The following is a 21,435-nucleotide window of genomic DNA, read 5'->3' as shown; positions in this document are numbered from 1 at the left end:
TATATTGTCAACATTGTTCCGTGGCATGTCTAGCAAATGCTTATATGCTAGCGATTACTCGTTAGTAAACGCAATTCAGAACAGCATCAGTTCTATTTTTTATCTTCATTTCCTATTATAAAAGGTTCCGAACAGGTAGCAGCTATATGAAACTCCACACAACACAAAGCAGATGCAAACTTCAAAAGCTTTGCAGAACGTAGACAAACTCCATGGGTAGGGTATTACTGACTGCACCAAATGCTTAAACTAAAGATCATCAAACCGCCGATACCACCAGTGAGGGCTTGGATGCATGATTAGATTGCTGTTCATCTGCTTCCGTGTGCTGTGCCCCGAAGCAGAAGTACTGATTCATCAGTCTGCCGTTCACAAGGCTCCATCTCGGGGTCGCATTCTCCACCGCACTATAATTCATGGAGGAACTGGAACAGGAGGCGCCATCATTCTCGTTCTCCGAACAAATGCCCTTCCGTTTCTCCATCGCAGACGATGCAGCAAACTTCTTCCTCGTGGCTGGACTCGGCACCGCGCTTCTCACGGAAAGAGGTCGCTTGTTGCTTGCCATCATCATCATCATCCATGTCGACTTGGAGAACTGCTGCCGGAGTGGAGTCGGAGCTTCTCCCCGGTCGACCAACTTCTTGAAGGACTCCAACGACTCATCATCTCCCACCACCTTCTTTAAAGTCTCGGCCGTCTCCCCCCTCCTCCGAGGCCACCCGAGTAGAACCCTCAGATGCCTCGCCACATTGCCGATGGAACCGATCTGCTGCCTCTTCCTCCTATCCGAACCGGCACTGAAGTGGCTGACCTCGCTCTTGCTGGCGCTCGAGCACGAGCTCGGCCTCGCACTGGCGTCCGATGCCTGGATGCCCGTGTACAGAAATATCTCCGCATCCGAAACCCTAAACGCGGTGCCTGGGCTCTTCGCAACGCCTTGCATCTTTAGGTGGGAAGCGATGGCCGACCTCGTTCTGTAGTCCTTCGAGTTCGCCATCCCTCCCGCAGAGATCAACTGCTTGATCAGCACCTCCGACGACGCCGATCGAGGGTGCTGTCGGAGCACATCCAGCGGCGTCATGCCATCGCCATCTCGAACGTTGAGGTCGATGGATCGGACCGTCATCAGGAGCTCGACCAAATCCGCATGCACATTGCCGATCACGGCCATATGGAGGGCGGTCCTCCCGTCCTTGTTTCTGACATTGACGATCTCTTGAACGCTCGCAGCGTTTCCATCGATCAGTTTCCTCACCAGCTCCATCTGCCTGTCGAGCCTGCGGAAACCCGGGGTTCTGAAGCCTGCCACTGCCATGTGAAGGAAGGTGTCGCCAGCTTCATTGATCGAACGGGAGGAAGAGGGTGAAGCCGCCATCAGGGCCTCTGCAACAGGTAAGTGTCCTCGAAAGGCTGCTACATGCAATGCTGTGTTCCCTTTCTTGTCTCTGGAGTCGATCATGTCGATAGATGCAAGTAGATACTTGACTACCTGCATTATTATAGTTAGAAAAGTAGCCATTTGATTGAGGTACAATTCATTAGAACACAAAAAGCAAAGATGCTTTGTAGAATTCTAAGGTAGAACATGCCATGTTCAACCCAGTGGACTGCAACATTATCCATTCTGCTTTAGAGTAGAACACAAACATTTTTGCTTGCTTTAGTTCATAATATAATTAGTCAAAGAAAACTTGTTGTCTAAATAAGATAATAGTATTTTAAAGTTCATAAGATGTATTTTTTTTTCTCTAAATAAGTTGCTCAACTTGCAAGATAGAGAAGTAAGATATACAATTGAGTCATCATGATTCTCACAATGTGTAATCACACAAAAATGTTGCATGTATTTCAATTTCTAGCTTCTGCTTCCTTTAAGTCACAAGTCTAAGGAGTAGTGTAGCTAACAACTGATTCAAGCAAAACATAGCAATGCCACTTTGAAATGAAATGAAATCTTGGTTAAGTGGAACTATTTAAGACTTGGATGACACAAGAGCTAGAGAGAGAGAGAGAGAGATTCCATTAGCACCAAATTTGATACCTGACTAGTTTTAGTTGGTCATGTCTAGCCTTGTGGAGACTTCCATGATGCTGTAAAAGGCAGGTGCTCAGCATTGACACTCCACTAATTAACCCAAATTGGATGATTGCTGAAGTATGTTTAAAGATTCATGTATGAGGAAAACCAGTTAGAGAAGGCTGTAAGTTCATCTTTAGATATAGAGTCTACAACCTGGCCTAGATTTGTTCTTTCCCTAAAGGTTTCATAAGAGTAGAAATGAAGAATACCCTTTCTTCTAATGATGTTGAAACCTCAAACAGATACAACAATAATTTGCTGCTACATGATCAATATGAGTCTTTATTTGCAGCAATGCTTTACAATTTTCGTGTATCGATACTACTAGGGCTTTGACTAGGACCATATCGGTCCGTATGATATACCAAATTTCAAAAAAAGAAGAAAAAAATTCAAATGATAAGATGAAGAAATTGTCCTATTATCGGGAGTATCGGACGGTATTAAGGCCTGTATTTGGGAGTATCCCCCTGTTTACCCTTAAATTTTCAGACAAATAAATATCTTCTGTATCATTGTGTATCGGATGGTATCGCAAACCTTAATTTTTGTAGTCTGATGGAAACTAGAATGAAGTTGCTGAAACTTGGTGCTTCTGATGCCACAGACAACATGAGTGCTGAAGAATCACTAGTTCAAACAAAGTTGTAGAGCAAACAATGAATCAAGATCAAGGCTTCTGTGGAAAGCACAAGCAGTGTCTCACCTCAACCTGTCCTCTACCAGAGGCAGTATGCAAGATGGTGGATCCCTGGATGTCTCTGTAAGCCACCACATCTGAGCAGTCCACCAGAAGCTCCTTCAAGAACTCCAAGCTCCCTCCTCTGGCAGAAGCATGGAGTGCCCTGTTCACCATCTCCCACCTAAAACCAGAGTCTGCTCCTCCACCGCCACCTATGGACCGCCTCGGTGACACCGCAGAGTCGAACAGAAGCCTGAAGACCTCCGAGCTCTTGCTCCTCGCCGCGGCATAGAAGATGTCAGTGACGCCATATTCCCCTTCACCGAAGACTAGCAGTGGTTCTCTGTGGAGCAGCTCCTGCACAAAGCCCATGTCCCCTGCCGAGGCTGCAGTGTAGAGAAGCCATCCACCGTAGCCGGCACGGATCAGCGAGTTCTTCCCGTTCCTCCCCTCACACTCATGGAGCAGGCGGCGAGCGACGGTGGACCGGCATCTGGCGGCGTCCACGAACTGGGCGTCGTCGTCCCACACCGTCTCGAGCCGGCGGATGCGGCGAAGGGAGGTGAGCTTTATGAGGAGATTGGCGTCGAGATGCAGCAGCTGCCGGACGAGGTCGTAGTGGCCATTAGCTGCTGCCCAATCGATCGGGGACGCGTACCACCACTGGTCTCCGGTGCTCTCCCACCGGAGGGGGAAGTAAGAATCCGGCATTCAGCTGATGCCCGAGGAAGGCGAACCATTTCAAATGCAAAGAGGAGCGGATACTGTGAGAACTCATTCTATGCAGCATCATGAAGCACAGGAAGATCAAATGCATCACATGAAAACTAAGCAAGAAGACAATACCAAGACACTGCAGAATAATATGGTTCATGGTAGTTCAAAGCATTGAAGGCTGGCAGAACAAAGATGTGAGCAAGACAGATTCCAAGAAGCTAAAAGAGTATATACAGCTAAAATAATTGGAGAATAGGAGGAAAGCTGATACAGACTCAAAGAAACAGCAAAAACTATGAACAACTGAGTGTAATAATAGATTGATGGTAAGGAGACAGGTGAGAGGATTAGGAAAGAGAACTTACAGTGGATGATATGACCAAGTCAAAGCCAAGCAGTTGGCGAAATGAAATGGAGAGACATCAGAACTTAAAGGCAACAGAGAGGAGATTGGTGTGAATCGGATGTGGGGAGGTGTGTGTGGTCCTCTCTCCAAGTGCATGAAGGGGTGGTAATTGTGGTTAGGGCTAGGAAGGGTGGTTTGCAGTGAAGAAGGAAAACACAGGCTGCTCTCTGCCACCCAAAGCAAAAAGTGGGGAAAAGCTTCGAGTGGTATTGTGCTTAACATGATGGGACCTCTCTCTCTCTCTCTCTTTCTCTCTCTCTCTCTCTCCGTCCCTCTTGTGTGTGATATTACATCATATCTACACCACCTCTCAGAAAAGGTCATGGACTGATAGAAGGAAGGAATGGTTGGTCAGCAAAGAAAACGTAGCAGTGACATGTGTGGCTCTTTACAAGTATGAATTCATTGATATCTGGGAGGACTAATCACCAGAAATATGATGCAAGCTCTATAAGTTGAATCAAATGCTATCCACACTGTGGCTTTCATGCAAACTTCTGGAACTCACCTTTTTCCCACTGCATCAATCTGACATATATATATATATATATTCCCTCAAAACATTCAGACAGAAAGAATAAAGATATTAGCTAATGCAGTATCATATCATTTTCCACGTCAGAAAATTAGTTTTATGTGAAGGATCATTTGTCAGCGTCTGAGTGAAAAGAAAGAATGTCTTGGCCACTGGTTTTCTACGAACATCTTGGAATGCTGGAAGTTATAATGATAAAGAAAGCAGAGCACACAAACGAAGGATAGGAGATTGAATTCACTACAACCTCTCGAGACAAGTGGAGAAGATGACTAGAGGATGCACACCACACACAGTACAAATCCGCAAAGAGACAAACAAGAAGATAACCCCATGAGATGCTGCTCCGAATGCTCGTGGGGATTCGAGTGGGAGTCCGTGCAACATTTTTGTTTCATCATCTTTGTCAACAAAGAAGAAGCCATCGATTGAGTTCAGATATTGAAGGCAGGAAGCAGGCAGAGTGAGTGGCATTGGGAAATCCGGACTTCCATCTGTTTTGGCTTGCAGTCGCTTTCCTGGGGCCGGACATCCTCTCCATCACCGAGGTCTTCTCTTCATACATCTCAAGAATCTGCCTCTTTTAACTGTGAAAGCTAAAACTGTCTTTGACTTGAGCTGCTCCTCCTCGTGTGTCATTCTGAGCTCTTCTCCTTGTTTGGGTGATTTCAAACGACATGTTCGAGTATGCTTAGATAATAAAGATATGTTTCTGGAGGATCTAAAACAGTTTTATTATACGAATACTCTACTGGAATAGAGTCAAAATTGAAGAAAATTGTTAGATTTAACCAGGGAGGTATAATTCGTATACTTCGAAATGAAGATTCAAATACTTAGGTGATTTTTGTAGTATTTTCGATACAATTCAAATTAGAATATATATATATATAACTTCTGTTCATAAAAGAAATGAAAAATGTCAATTGATCCTTAGGAGCCAACTAATTATATTGATTTGTTTCAACCCAAGACATAGACAGAGACAAAATTAATCTTTCTAAAAGGAAATTTCTTAAAGAAAAAAAAATAAAAGATATCTTCATATTAGTTGTAAGGTACATGAAACTTAAATAATATCGATTGGACTAAACTAGATTAATAATTTTCATGCTTAAATTGTATAAAGAATTTTACTCATCTAAAATTGATGGTATATATGTTTCGCAATAGGCTAGGTCTGTTCATAAGCCTCTTGAAATATGAAGTATATTTATTTTTATGCTAAAAAAAATAAATCAATGACTGAAAAATGAGAACAAAATTAGAAAATTGTATTGAGGAAATGAGGAAATAGATGAATATCACAAGAATTTGCTATATAATTTAGTAAATGGACAAATAAAACAGCATATGTTGGGCATTTGATAGAGATTAGGCCTTAACTTAAAAGCTTTGGCACATCTTGGTGATGGCAACACCATCACTTCACAAGCATCTAATCATAAATGCAAAAATCAATGGAAGGACAGTAATTGGTTGACCACTCTACTTCACATTAAACCCACACTAGAAATTGCATGTCATCATTGACACACAATATGCTGGATTAGGTGATGTTGAAGCTTTTGGGAGGTAGAAGATATGAGTTCTCATTGATGACACTTGGGACCAAACAAAGAGGTTCAATTAAAGCCCTCATTACTCTTTGTAGTGTACTATACATTAATCTACTTGCCAGAACTTAAATGTGCTAACTTGGGACCATGCACAGTATTGAAGATCAAGCAAAATTAACATGAGGATGTCATGAAGGAGAATTAAATCTTTCTTACTTGACCAAGTATATTGCTGGAACAATCAACAACATGAATTCAAATCTCAGTCAGTAGCATAGCATTCAGCTGTCACTCTGCATGGAGAAAAAGTGAACAGGGTGAGAAGCAGCTTACTCTATCCAATCATATGTTTTGTTCATTAATCAGGCTAAGCAACTCCAATCATTGTTGTGATGGAGGGGGTGACAACTGATCTAATCAGCAGAAATTGTTGGGTTCTGGAAGTGCTATTTTCTAGATCCAAATTCTCCTGCTTCCCTTTTTTTCTCAGGCACCAATATCTGTGGCATTTCAAGGGGCACAAGATCATAACACACCACATGTGGCAAGTAGCATGAGGAGGAGGGCATCACATGCCAATGGACTACAAAGTGAACAACCAAAAGTAACCATCACATGCTACAAACAGAAGATCAATTAAATTCTGTAACAAAAAAATAACTGGAGGAATTCATGCAACTTATGACTGTAACTCCCCCAGATGGAGCAAATCAAAAGTTTTTCTGAGGCTGGTAAGTTAGAACTTAACCACAACTGTATTCAGGTAATCAGGAGACTGAAGATTTGCCAACAATGTCCATGAATGCAGGAACAGGAGAGTGATCAACTGATGAGGTCATTTTTGGTTTAGCTCAGTGGTCAGTTTCTTTGTCTGTGCAGCTAAATAGAAGCATGAAAATAGTTGTCATCCTATCCCCAAAAAAAGTAGCAAGCAGAACATGGTGTGCTTCGCAAGAAAAGCAGAGAGAAGTCATGGTCCCAATCTGAGTCCAAGCATGAAAGCTTCAAGACAGCACATGACATGTAGGAAGCATGGCCTGCCACAATGCAACAAGCAATGAACAATCCTTTTAACTAACTACCAAAACCTCTCTTTATTCCCCTTTTCTTACCCTTCTTTCTCAACTTTGCTTCTGATAGACAACAGACATGGGAAAACTTTATGTTCCATGAGATAAGGAAATCACTAAACTCCAAGCTGTGCCCATAAAGAATGTACAATGAGTCAAACATCAAAACTGGAAAGGAAAATTTAAAGAAAAAAGCTTGGAGTGTGAAGCCTACAGGTGCACCTGTGACCACCACAATCATAATTAAAGGGCAAAAGGAGCTATCACTCAGAAGATATGATCATTCACCACCCTCCTTGAATGAAGATAGAGCTAATCAGATGTCACACTCTACCTTACCAATATTTGTCAAAGAACAATATGAAACTTTATCGCCAATTATTGGCGCAATGAGAAGTATGGTCCTGAATGCACTAACATAAGCAGAAAAAACACTTGGGACTAAAAATTGACGCACACGGCACATATGAATAGCTTTACCGACATATTTACTGCTTTAATAGCTAGCTAGCATTTTACTTACCTATTTGTGATGGAACACATCAATTGTATGTCAACGAAAAAGAACACTTGCTTCATGCAACAGAGATGTTTTGTAAAAACCTGTATCAGTCACCACAATTAATAAAAATTTATGATAAAAATAAGCCATGCCCCCTTGGGTAACACCAATGATTGATAATCCCAAACCAAATCATAATAGACTTGCTGGATGGACAGATAAGGGGAACAGAAAAGAGAGACAACATAACTAGAACAAAATCCTGATGAACTACATTAGTCACCTTAATTATTCACCTAAATCAATCTTCCTACAAAATGTCTAGTTCTACATGATTCTCATAGCTGATAGTTTAGATTAATAATTTGATAAAAATCCTTCATCCCTATTCTATCTGGTAGTCAATGCATAAACAAAATACATTGCAAAACAAATTCCTTCAGGTGCAATATGATCACACTCTGGACTTGGGATAGAAAAAAGCTTAATCAAAACATCAGCTGTATCAGATGCCTGTCATGTTAATGTGTAATGCAAAATCTGCCCAACTTGTGTCAGATAAATCCAACGTACAAGCCTTTTTGAGTCCACAATTTTTTTCTTTTCCAAATCACTACAGTTCAATCAAGTCTGCTTGAATTATTGTCCCTCTGCTTTTGGGCTATGGATCAACATCCACCACTTATAATTGAGCTCTGATAATTTTAATTTGGACAGTCAGATGTTACATCGATATGAAGATCCCAATCAACTTGAGATATATGAGACATAAGATAAAGCAGCGCTAACAAATGCGTCAACACACAATGTGAAGATTGTGGTAGGGCTGCAAAAATAAAATGGTTAAGATGCTCGAATCCTTGGCTCTACAAAAGTTTTTAATCCCTTCAATTATTTTTATGCAAATCCTACTTATCAAATTCATTGCCACCATCCCCTATCTTGGACAACAAAGCACCTCTCTTCCATAGAGAAAGTTTGTCGAACACCCCCCATCTTATACGGGCTGCATATTTTCAAGTAATCTTATGAGACCTTGTGACCTATGTTGCAGGATGAGAAGCACAACAAGCATCCAATGGCCCAAGAGACATTTGGGTAAATCAGCAAGTCTGCTATATTTCAGACAGATTAAGACCAATATGTTTCATTCTAACACGATTGACACATCAATGGCACATTGGACTTCAAAAAGGCAAGAGGAAACTTTATCTATTTAAAATTTGAGCACATAGTGGAATCCAACAATAAGCACAAGAAAGAAAAACATGAAATACTGCTACTCATTAGAGAACCATATTATCTGACACAAAGCATTCAGCCATTCACAGCTCTGTGCTCATAGATACATAGGCTCACAAACATGATGGGAAATATACTGCAATTGGAAACATACTCTTTTAGTGAAGCATAAATCATAAAAGAAGTCACTTAATAAGTACTATCAAAGCAAGTTATAAGGTAGCTGGTATCCATATGTACCCATGAGTTTGCACATATCCCACTTTGGCAAGTAACTCATCTGCCTCTGCTGGACCACGGCTGCCTGGTTTATACATAATAGGCCTCAGTTTCCCCTCTTCAATACTGTTTAAAAGAGGAGTGAATATCTCCCATGCCACCTATAAACCCAAGCAATACAGTAAAAACCAAACCATAGTTTTTTTTTTTTTAATGTTGATTAATTATGCATGTAGATACCCTCAGTTCATCTCTGCGCACAAAATGTTGCTGGTCACCCCTTATTCTGTCAAAATGAATATTCAACAAGTTAGGTGATGTAGAACAGACCCACTCCCGAGCAGATAAAAAATTTCAACAAGAAATATAGAAAATTATGGATTTCTAAATGCAATGAGAAATCAATTTTAGGACTATGATAACAGATAGCGAAGGGAAAATAGGTGACCAGGAAATCACAAGTTCAAATTAACAAGAAAAAAAAAAACAAATAAACGCCAAGATCAGGCTAAATTTTGAGACTTAATAAAAGCTGCAGTATATAGATGAATTCCCTAAACATGAGAAATTCATAGTTCGTATGCATACATATATTATTGGTTGGTTGAGCATATCAATTCAGACATCATACACTGGAAACATCAAACATTCTCGGTAGTCATAGAGATTGGCATTTGAACTTCCTAGGACATGTTTTAGAGCCAAGAAATAAAATCATCTCTGTAATCCTGGTCAATTTTGGAATCCTATGCCTCCATTAAGTTTCTCAGTGACATTTCAAAACTATAGCAGATGGTCATTGTAGTTTCCAGACTATCTATCATGTTTAATATGTGGCAAGCTATAAAGATACAGATAGTGAATATAGTCCGAGTCTGTATAAAAGGTAGCCAATACTAGTTAATAGAAGTTACTGAACATACGTGTCCAAGATTAATCGCTCATATGCCTCTGGGATGTTGGCATCTTGATACCTCAACCCATAAGATAAATCTAGTTCACTCTGTATGGTTGACATTTCCAGTCCAGGTTTCTTGACCTGTGGAAGAAGATAAAGAAATTACAAGCTAAATCGTTATAGCGTGGACATACAATAGCAAAAAAACATTTTAGTGGTTCCAAAAGCAGGAGATAAGTCATAATAGTCCTAGCATGATATCAACATTCTGATGATAATCACTGGAATATGATATAATTCCCTATCTACCATGCAATGGTCTCAAAGGATGGAATCTTTATTGTAAATGACCGTATGGTATATTTATTGAACTTCTTACAGTCAACCAACAGGGTGAATGCAGCCAGACAGGCACAAAGGCTGGAGTCTGATGTCTAACAACTCTTGAAATAATATAACAAGAGACCAAAAAGTTGCCTATGACTAAAATGCACATTCCATTAGATGGCATACACACTACAAGACTGATGATGACATGATATCATACCCTCTCTGACAGTTCTAAGCAATGAATAACTTACTGTTAGTTTCATATACATGGCTTCTGACGGTTGCAGGCGAATGACAAATTCATTTCTCCCGTGCCTTTTACCTTATCACATTTAGTAAGAAAACATTGAAATAAGTTTCTGTAAGTAGATAATGGAAAGGAAATTACGAAGTGGGCAAGAAACGAAGTTAAGGTAGAACCATAGAAGCATCAACATTATTATGTTTATTTAATTTATAATTTCCCAGAAACCGTCTAAAGTGAACTGCTATCCAAGATCCATGACATTGTTCATCATTATGGGTAGGACAAGACTGACCAAAAGAAAACTTTTAAAAGAGAATGTTGACAAATAAATAAAGAGTCTAACTGAAATTTTAAAAGCCATACTTTCAAAGATATCCCCAGGAACATCTTTAAATTGAATACGAATTTCTGCTTTTCTAGAATTTAAAGCTTTTCCGGCCTTGAGAATAAAAGGGACACCTGCATTGCATGATTTAAAAGTGTTAGTGAAATTCATAAAAGCACAATAAAAATGGCAGTTCAAAAGTTGTTTTGCCACATATCATCATGGCAAAGATAGTCATCTCATAGAATGAGAACATGTTGATATTTTTCTAGCACAACATGATATCATGATGTGCCAGTTGACATGTTCCTAATGCCAGCTAGCACAGGCCAAAATCATGCCACTGTCAATATCTATGACACAAGTTGGCTGATCAACATGACAATCCTTTCTCTATTGTTCTATGTATTGCAGCAAGGAGAGATGACCAATAAAAAGGAATAAAAATATGTGCACATTGAGTATTATAATTGACAGGTCTACCAAAAGGAAAACTAAACCTTCCCATCTTTCATTGTATATGTGAAAAACAATAGTTGCAAATGTTGGGGTGTTTGAGCTGTCAGAAACTGTTGGGTCATCTTTGTAGCCTTCATATTGTCCAAGTACGACCTCTTCAAGTTTTATTGGTATCACTGATTGAAGAACCTGATAGCAACAGAAAAAGTAAGAAAAAGGTACCATACTCATGTGACAAAGTTTGGATAGATGAGGCAAAAAAAAAAACGTCATAATTTATACATTGTACTACAGAGTGGGATGGCTAAGAATGATCATGTTCAAGAAATGCTATAAAATGAAGACAAAGCTTTCTCCACCAAAGAAAATCAGTTATGACCTTCACTTTCTCATCCCGAATGTGCTCAGGATAAAGTGAAATGGGTTTCTCCATGGCAACCAAACAAAGTACCTGTATCAGTACATAAGAACTTATTTAACAATTATTATATATTCAATGAAATAAAAAACCTTATACCAAACAGTTTGTTAGATTAAACAATCAACTATCTCTAATTTTCCAATTTCCATTACCTGAAGCAAATGATTTTGAATGATATCACGAATGATTCTGCAAAATAATGAATGAAGTTAGCTTTATTTTTTAATTAATCTACCAAATAGTGTAATCGAATATTATTCGCCACAAATTTACAAGTATGATAGTTCATGACCAATAGTTTCAGAAGAAAACAAGAGACAGATAAACAAGATATTGACCCCACTTTTTTTTAGCAGTAGCAGCTATTTGCATTGCAAATAATGGACTCCTTGGAAGTTAAAAGTGTGGTCCCCAACAATCTTAACAATTTACAGAGAAATTTTCTATACTTCAAAATTTCAAATCATTTTAGGGAAAAAGGTTGGAGGTTGGAATTGGAGCCCCACTTCAATAAACAAATAACTGCTAAGAACTCCAAGGCATAATCTCACTTAAAAACATGCAAAATTATCTCTGGAGTTTTCCTGTCACCATAAACATGTGTCTTCACTCAACAACAATCTCGGCAATGCTAAAGTTAACAAAAGTGTTCCCAATGCCAAGAGAAAGATTTGGTTCTTAGTTTAGAGGATATGTTTCCTTCAAATTTGCAAAATATATATAATGGACATACCCGTATTCATCAAAATATCCTCCTCGTCCTTCAGTTCCAAAGTCCTCTCTGAACACAATCTGTAGAATCACAGATAGACTTGTAAATGAGAATATTGTAGATTACAAGGCCAAACCAGTTTTGACATATTTTTCATTAAAAAATAATTTTTTTATGTGATATCAAAAAGTTAAACCATTATGGTAGAAGCAAGAACAATGGCAACACCTCTCAAACTCATGAAATACAATGACTGCGTCACCATAAAATAATATCGAGTACATGAAGTGCCTTTTATATGCACTTAACCAAAATACAAAAGTGATTTAAACAGTAAGGATTTAGAAAACAACACATCCAAAAGCTAGTGCCACTGAGTTGAAGAAGTTGAAATAATGGTCGTGGAGCTTTTAGAAAAGATAGGATAAGAAAAGAAAATAAATAGTCATTGTATAAAAAAAACTTAATCATGGTACTAATGGCTCACCCTCCAAATGATCACATCAAAAGGCAAAATGAGAAATAGTGATTTCAAAAAACCAGTTGGATTTGTGTATTGATCAGTATTTATCAGCATTGATCCAATCAGGATCCGACAACTGGATCAAATAATTTTGCCTGATCCAGTTTCGAACTGTTTTTTTTATATTTAATTTCGACTGCTGTTGACAGCCGTTTGGATGACCCTCCTCTTCCCCCATCCTCCTCCTCCTCCTCTCCCCTAACCCTCTTCCTGTTTGATCCTCGCCAACCAATACACCAGCATACCATGTGTCAGTATGGTGATAAGTACCAGACCCATACTGGTCCGACCAGGCAGGTAAAGGTTTCGGACTGAATTACTGAAAATTAAATATTTGGTGTCTGCAATGCTCCTGATGAAAAGCTCAGAACAAAGGTACCTGTTTGCAATACTATGCATGACAGAATTCTAAGTTATCCTCATGGATCATGGATTTAACCATGTTTCTACTGTAATACAAAAATTACCTGTATATTGTCAATGTTATCTCGATTCCAAAGGGGCAAAAAGAGGCGGTTTGCAAAACGTAGCACCAGCTGTAAATTCAAACAGAGATAGGAAGATAATTAAATGAAAATAGAAATTTCAAAGAAGATTGTGGGGTGTCTTCCCTTCAGTTTTCCTTTCGAAAGTAAATATAAGTTCCAGTTACACATTATTACCAAGTTCTGAACCAACTCCTTTCCCAAGTAGTGATCAATTCTGTAAAGCTCTTTTTCATCAAATAGTTCTCCAAGCTGAGAACTTAAATCTTCTGCAGTTTTCAAGTCCTTTCCAAAAGGTTTCTCAACCACAATGCGTGTCCACCCACCAAGATCAGCTGAGAAGTATCAGTTTAAAGAACGAGGAAAGGTGTAGCTTCATATCAGATAAAAGAATATGAGACATTATAATGACAGCAAGAAATAACTTTGGACATAATCACATAGCAAAGGATGAATATTTTTGTATAACAAGCAGTTTTCTTAAAAATGAAACATGAAACGATAACATAAGATCATACAGAATCTACAAATCTAGGCTGCCAAAAATGCTAACTTCAATTTGTGAATGTAAGCATCAACAGTGCAACCTCCAAAGTGATGTGATAAGATTTAACTTCGTATCTACAAGAAAAATGGAAAAGGAGGTAAGAATCTAAGTTTAGATAGTGCACCAGAAGGCAAATTTGAAAGAGAATTATATGTTTTAAATGCAAAGGACAGAGTGGTACAGTGATTCTTGTAACAGTAAGTATGCATGATAGATCCTTGTCGCTCATGAATTTACCCATGTTTTTTAAAACTATATCATTCATAGGATAAAAACTAAGCAGTAAATTATCAATGTTATTGCAATTCCAAGTGTGCAAAAAGAAGACAAAACCTCTGATAAGATCAAACTTATCTGAAAACAGTTTCTGAATCATATTTTCTTTATTAAGATTTTGTGCTACACAATGTGTAAGCTAAAAGCCTAAAAACATCTAGTAACACTTATCAGAACCAAGATTTAATTGTTCTCAGAGTGACCATGACCATTCTAAGTGTAGTGAGACAAGAATTAATGAAGCTTCATAGAACTCTCCAGACCTTTGCTAAAACCTATACAGTGGTTCGCTCTTCAATCCTAATATACAGTGATGGTTTTTTTAAAGCAAAGGCAGAAAATTACCCACTTATTATGTTAAGATTGTGAACTAAGTGTAGTAAGAAGAAAGGGGAACAGACATAAAATGGAAATAATATGAAAAGTTAAACACAAATGCACACTCTCTCTAATGTGGCAGAGAAAGAAATAATTGTTTATAAAATCATCAAAAGAAAAAAAAAAATTCTTCACATATGTGCTAAATTGACTCTAAAAACTTTTTGCTAACCTACTAACCATAGTAAAGTATCTAGGAAAGAATAAATTAAAAGACCTGTCATCAATAATATAAATAAAGTTTACAAATTCAAATGACATGGCAAACATAAACGTCCACAAATATACCCATTGGTGTACGGCATGTTCTCATATAGAAATTGATTTTACCGGTGAAGCATACTTTTATCCAAATGAATGCTTATAACAAGCAGTAAGTCAAACTTGTCATCAACAAACCTGATGATCCCAATGGTTTCTTCAATTACTATTTATCCATTTCAGTGGCAATAATAAGAAAGAAGAAAAAATTATATCAATCATTAATCTACATAATAGTAAGCATGAAATATTTGAATTCAGATGGTAAAACAGATGCTAAATTCTACGAAAAGTGCATCTTATCACCATTTTATATTGGCAAACCTGTTTATCAAATTATCAAATTTATGGGAAGCTTACAATTGGTTCATGCAGTATCTTCTTATCATTTTGCAGACAGAAGGGTTAACAGAAGGAGGAAGTGCCAGGTAAAATAGCCTAAAATTATATCAATCATTAATCTACATAATAGTAAGCATGAAATATTCGAATTCAGATGGTAAATACAGATGCTAAATTCTACAAGAAGTGCATCTTATCACCATTTTATATTGGCAAACCTGTTTATCAAATTATCAAATTTATGGGAAGCTTACATTGGTTCATGCAGTATCTTCTTATCATTTTGCAGACAGAAGGGTAAACTGATGGAGGAAGTGCCAGGTAAAATAGCCTGCGGGAGGTTCCTGGCTCACTTCGTTTTGATATCTCATGCTCAGAAATTTGCTTATTTAATAGTTGAAAACCACCCTCACTGTCATATGAACCACTAACATATTGAATCTGCAAAGTAACAATAAAATTTTACATTTCCTGTACTCAAAAGTTCAGAGAATAAGAGAGATCGAAGAGATAGAGTCAATCTACCAATTGCAAGAACCTTGATAGAACCTCTGTTGGCTCAGTTGAAGCAGCCTGCCCAAGGTATCTGAATAGCATTAACAAAATTTAATTTCTATTATAAACTTCCTTGTAGAAAGAAATTAATGTTAGAATCTTCACTGTAATACTGCAAGTGCTTAATTTTCTTCCACTGCTCATTTTTCCCTAACTGAACATTGAACAGAAAAGTCTTTGCAAAAAGGAAGCAGAAGTCTGTTTATACGGAGTACTACCATTTTTTTGTCTGAGGCTTATTCGAAGACTTGAATGTAATCAGTTAAAACATGCAACACATCCCTATGCTGTGCTTGGAGTCGACCCTCTTGAGCAGCCTCAGTTTAACCATAGAAAGCACTATACATCTTCATCTATCCTGTAGACTAGCTTTTTCATCATCAATAGTGAAAAATCATGATTCACTTGCTACTATGACAACAAATTATAAGGTCCCAACTATTTGTTCAGCTATATTAGTCTTTTTTTCCTGCCATTTTGCTTTGTTGAGGGCAATATCACTAGTTCAATAAACGCTCTCACATATCTTTTTTATTTTTTTCTAATAAACTTTTCTTAGACCTTCCAATACCTTTCCTAGCACCATTAATGCTTAATCAGTTTATCTAATTTAACCCTCATCTTAGTTCACTTGCTGATTCATAATATGTTTTCACATGTAACAAACATCAATATATCATCACAAGTTGTTAAAGTATAGAAGTTTACATATGCTGATTTCTAATTCAACAACAATAATTACAATGTCTGGGGTCCCAACCATTTTAGCTGCATAAATCTTTTCCCACCATTGAGCTTTGTCAGCTGCAATATCACCAGTCAAACTAAGTTCCATCATATCTCATTGATGGATTTTTGTGGCACTCAATTTTTTGCATAAATGCAATCGAAACTCTCGTGCTTGCATTTATCAACCTGCAAAGTTTCCTATGTTTATATATCCTTTGAGTCTTATGAACTTTGCAAACATGAACTCCCATAGGGTAAAATATGTAATGAAGAAAATTGAGTGTTGTTAATGTGGCTTCAGATTGTTCCTGTCGTGCCATGTAAAGATTTTTTTGCCCATGACAATAAACAATATTTTGTTTTATTCTTTAAGAAAAAGGGGCTGAGCATAAGCTCACTGATTTCAGCAGCAAAAGTGGTGGATGAGGAGAGAACTGAAAGTCATTGAACAATATAGAGCAAGTGGATAATGGAACATTTCCAGTAAAATGAAGTTAAAACACTTTCCAATAAGCTAAAAAGAATACGATCATTCACTATAGCAATGAAGATGCAAGTGGCAATAACCTACTGCATTTAATATACACTCTATAGGCCATTTTCACTTCTGAAATACTCCCACAGGTGGAAATGAAGAAGCCAGTCCAGCAATAATGGTGAATTATGTCACTGCACTCGCCACTATAGGATATCGGAACATGATTGATGCTATGAATAGGCAACTACAAGTAAAATCTGTTTTCTAGTGGGCAGCACAACCTTTTCAATGATATTCACGGTACATTCACTCACATAATTGATTGTGTATGCACGAAATGTTGGCCTAGTATATAGGTTTATGTACACATCCCAAAATTTTAACATTTTAATTGGCCACTTCTGAACCCACCACTTAGAAAAGATTTTTTACTTTTATTTTTTCAACCTTTCAAGTTAATGCTTTCATTTTCATGTTCCAAAACTTTGCCTTAAAAAACCAGTACCTGGATTTATCACACAACATACTTCTCCAATTTTAATTCATGTGGCTTCAGATTGTTCGTGCCGTGCCATGTTAAGATCCTTTTTGGCATGATAATTGAACTATTTTTTATCTTCTTCTTTAAGGAAAAGAGGATGAGGGTGGAAGCACTCACAAAGAAAGTAGACCTCACTAGAACCCAAACAAAAATGGTAACCACAATTAGCCCCATCAAATCCTATCAACCTTCCAACTTTATCATAGTTGCAGAATACAACAAATCCTGGGGAGTGAACTACCAAGATATATCAGGTGATGACAGCTGGATCAGCCAGATAACATAATTAGCCTATACCAGGAGATAACATTTCCAGTTTGTCATACTAGAAATCTCTGACATATTTGATCCTTCGTCCTGCTAAAAGAAATTAAAGATCATTCAAGTAAAAGATTCAACCCTTTGTCATGATGGACAATATTCTCTGGGAACTTTTCTTTTCCTTTCATACATGAGTTAGCAACTTGTTTCAATATCCAAAATTATATACATTACATAAAAAAATCTCCGATGCACAATCAAAATCTCAGACAATAATTAATGCAAAATAGAATGCCCAAGATGATATTTCACAATTCACAAAGTAGATAAGGCCAATATTATTGAAGAAGCTCATTAGCAATCAAGAAGCTTTATGGAAACAACAAAATCTTACCCACATATGCGTTCTCTTAAATCCTCATCTGATAGCTTTGACCGGGCATAACCAAAAATGTGCACATCATTCTCTTGTAAGAATCCCTATTTATGTCTCAGTTAATATAAGAACTTTAGTGGAGTAATTACATCTATTATATAATTTGTTTACTCAAAAGAAATGTCAATTATATAAACCATATATCACAAAGAAAAGAAAGCTCAGATGTTATAACCGAAAAACGTGAAATTAGCATGCTTACATGTCCCAGGAAAAATTTCACGTGATTAATTGATTAACATAAAAAGTTGAAAAAATGGTCCATAAATAATCAGACATTATCTAACATTTTTTAACATGTAATTTTAAATGTGTAATAGGATGCATGAACCCAAGTTTTAAGACACATTAAAAATGAGTCTAGAGATAAACAAAAACATAAAGAGACTATTCACCAACTAAGACATGCATGGGATAATAAAACCAATCAATAACTAAACAAAATCTTCAAACTATCTTCAATATAGAATTATTCATGAAATGGCAGAATGCCAGTAAATGGGGATCCAGCAGCCACCTCATATTCAGTCTCGACACTTTTGTTACTGAATTTTCCATCATGGCAATAGACAAAAAAAAAGATAAACAAGAAAAATATATTGGCCGAGAAACCAAATTAAAAGGTAAGTGTATATATTATTTGACAATGGCCATTGTCAAATAATATATGCACAATATTTTTTCTTTTATGTTTGTACAGTAATTGACAAGGTAAAATGGACAGATTATCATCAGTACAGTAATTAGAAAACATAAAAGAAAAAATATTGTGCATATATTATTTGACAATGGCCAAAAAATGATCAAGGACAGAAGACTCATAGTTTCTCCTTGTCTCATGCATCACATTATAAATAGGAAAAAACTCATGTTATTCAAGAATCTAAGCTATCATATTTTTAACATCCTAAACAGTAGCCTTTTGCTTAGACATCAACCATAATTTTGATAAAATCAAGACATTAATATACTTCTGACATGAGCCAATAAAGCATTGATCAAGATTAAGCGAACATTAAACATCTTAGTGCAATTACAAAACAGGGTGGTTTTTAAGTAAATTTCTGCCAACAAAATATAGTTATAAGGAGGTCCTTATACATATTAGTCAGCAAAGGAAACTACACAGTTAATCTGAATAATGAACTCTAACACATCAAGTTATAAATGACAAAGTTCCAGGACAGATACGCGACATGAACCTGTTTAAAAAGGTGAAAGAGCGCAGGAAATGTTTTCTTCTTGGCAAGATCACCTGAAGCACCCAGCACAATTATGGATAAGCAACCAACCTCCTGTACAATACCCGTGTCTTTCTCTTCTGAAAAAGATTCACTCCTCAAACTGTTACTTCTGAAGGAGTCATTTCTCAGAAATGCATCCGATACAGTTGACATGGCTGACCACAGTATGATGATCTTATCCTTTGTAGATAAAAACTGCATAATTAGATAGAGAAATGATCATTCACACATTGAGGATGGATCGGATTTCATCACACAAATATCTCTCTTAAAGAGACTGTGGGAGGAAAAGGCTAACCACAAAAAGGCAGAAATTGAGATGCAAAGAAGAATGCATTAGTGATTATTTATCTACTGACATGACACTATAACAACATATAAAACAAAATACTAAAACCAATTTTCTCAAAGATGCATGAAACCGGAGGAACTTTGTTGAATCGAGGGGCAGAACCTTGACTCTTAGATACATGAACCGTGTGAGGGTGTCTGAATGATAATCAATAATCACCGTGTGTTATCACCGGTAAGAACCCTATGCTGTTATACTGCGATGCCATTTAGTGCGCTGCATAGCATATAGAGTCTATCTAGCATGCATATGTGCTGCATGAACCAAGCATTACAGAGCCACTGAGCCAACATAGCACGCAAACCACTTGACCTCTGTAAAGCATTTTGATTGCATCTGTAGTCAAGAAAGAGTATTTCTACCAAAAGAATTTTAATCGCCACCCACTTACGCCCGTCTACTTCTCCAACCTATGCGATCGACTAAGGCCGAGAATACGATAGGAGGAGAGAAGGAATAGATTCGATAATTTCGGACAAGACCAAGTCCATGGCATACAAAGAAAGAACAAGAATTAGCAGTAGAAATCGCTGGAAGAAAGAGAGCAGAGAGCAGAGAGCGAAACCGTAACTATCAAGCGGCGAGCGATCTTGCTGATGGCGACGGAGGCATTGGGGATCTCTCTCCTTTTTATGCTCGCAGGTAAGCTCTCCCTCTTCGGTCGCCGTCTCTCTCTCTCCCCCCATCCAACCGCCGGTTTCGAAGTAGCGGCGCGATATGTTGAAAAGAAAAGGAGGAGAAAAAAAATGCAGAAAATATTACGGGGAGTTTTACGCGATGAGTTGGCAGCGCATGGATCGTTGGATTTCGTCCATCAAGAGAGTACAAACGAGACGTAGCTCTTTGAAGTACAGCCACTTCGCTTACTCCTCTGGGTTTTATTAATTATTGTGTTGCTTTGGATCGTTAATTGGGAGAGGAAACACTAACCGTTACCAACGCCTGTATTGTTCAGATAAATAGGAGGTGCCCCATGTTCACAACAAGCACAAGAAAGAACAAGCAATAGTGCAAATAATGGCAGCACGTCTCCGATCAATGGAATGAGGCCGTAGTCATCAATTTCCGTGCTGCAACTTCAGACCACCGTTTTCGTTTTCACCATTGGCTGCCTTCCCCAACACCGTTCTGGCTCAGTATGCATACAAACTTGAAAGTTTGAAGGAATCAACATTTCAGTGGGATATGCTAGCAAAATACAAGTTGGCTACGTAGATATTGCAAACTTCTCCGCTTCCACAGGCTGGCTTCCACAATTTTGGGGCCTTCTTATTCTTGTTTATCATGTTGGTTAAAAAAATATATATTTCTTATTTATTATGGATGGTAATTAGGGCAGGTCGAGTGTTTTCAGATCCCGTTGGTTTCATGTTCGATTTCAAATTGGATTCAGATTTATTTCAAATTATAATTGAAACGGTTAAATAAATAAAATAAAATATACTAAGTATATGGGTACCAACTCGAACTCCACCAAACTCTCGCTCGACCGAGTTATCGAGTCTTATCACATGTACCACCGATGTCTGTAGATTCCACGGCATATGCCGCTCACAAATGAGATCATGTCAACCTCACTCGAAGGTTTTATTTGTGTAAATATTATGATTTTTTAATAAA

At 37.7% G+C, this 21,435-nt stretch overlaps 2 protein-coding genes and 1 long non-coding RNA gene across 6 annotated transcripts; 1 reads left to right on the top strand and 2 right to left on the bottom strand.

The window, feature by feature from the left end:
* Window positions 1-74: 74 nt before the first annotated feature.
* Window positions 75-4,093, bottom strand: LOC103997190 (uncharacterized). 2 transcript variants are annotated; one of them, XM_009418358.3, is made up of 3 exons: window positions 3,848-4,093; window positions 2,790-3,480; window positions 75-1,492 (listed from the first exon to the last, which is right to left on the bottom strand). In XM_009418358.3, the coding sequence occupies exons 2-3, from the start codon at window positions 3,474-3,476 to the stop codon at window positions 260-262; spliced, it is 1,920 nt and encodes a 639-aa protein (XP_009416633.2). In that variant the 5' UTR covers window positions 3,477-3,480; window positions 3,848-4,093; the 3' UTR covers window positions 75-259. The 2 variants fall into 2 exon arrangements, with proteins under 2 accessions (XP_009416633.2, XP_009416634.2); XM_009418359.3 differs by lacking the exon at window positions 3,848-4,093 and adding an exon at window positions 3,612-3,841.
* A 750-nt stretch (window positions 4,094-4,843) lies between these two features.
* LOC135649581 (uncharacterized) lies at window positions 4,844-7,201 on the top strand. The gene is made up of 3 exons (XR_010501331.1): window positions 4,844-4,971; window positions 5,977-6,046; window positions 6,138-7,201. It is a non-coding gene; the product is annotated as an uncharacterized LOC135649581 (long non-coding RNA).
* A 1,614-nt stretch (window positions 7,202-8,815) lies between these two features.
* LOC135649579 (glucose-6-phosphate 1-dehydrogenase, cytoplasmic isoform-like) lies at window positions 8,816-20,933 on the bottom strand. 3 transcript variants are annotated; one of them, XM_065168081.1, is made up of 17 exons: window positions 20,387-20,933; window positions 19,422-19,658; window positions 18,178-18,263; window positions 15,745-15,805; window positions 15,474-15,660; window positions 13,593-13,750; window positions 13,398-13,466; window positions 12,429-12,487; window positions 11,848-11,884; window positions 11,654-11,725; window positions 11,316-11,463; window positions 10,854-10,949; window positions 10,495-10,565; window positions 9,939-10,054; window positions 9,256-9,301; window positions 9,037-9,176; window positions 8,816-8,932 (listed from the first exon to the last, which is right to left on the bottom strand). In XM_065168081.1, exons 2-17 carry the CDS (start codon window positions 19,614-19,616, stop codon window positions 8,872-8,874), a joined length of 1,602 nt encoding a protein of 533 aa, XP_065024153.1. In that variant the 5' UTR covers window positions 19,617-19,658; window positions 20,387-20,933; the 3' UTR covers window positions 8,816-8,871. The 3 variants fall into 3 exon arrangements, with proteins under 3 accessions (XP_065024153.1, XP_065024150.1, XP_065024152.1); XM_065168078.1 differs by lacking the exon at window positions 20,387-20,933 and adding an exon at window positions 19,918-20,322; XM_065168080.1 differs by lacking the exon at window positions 20,387-20,933 and adding an exon at window positions 19,918-20,319 and having other exon boundaries at window positions 8,816-9,176.
* Window positions 20,934-21,435: the final 502 nt, after the last annotated feature.

This window comes from Musa acuminata, chromosome BXJ3-9 (genome assembly GCF_036884655.1).
Source record: "Musa acuminata AAA Group cultivar baxijiao chromosome BXJ3-9, Cavendish_Baxijiao_AAA, whole genome shotgun sequence".
Taxonomy (NCBI): Eukaryota; Viridiplantae; Streptophyta; class Magnoliopsida; order Zingiberales; family Musaceae; genus Musa; species Musa acuminata.
This window is presented reverse-complemented; position numbering and strand designations above follow the sequence as displayed.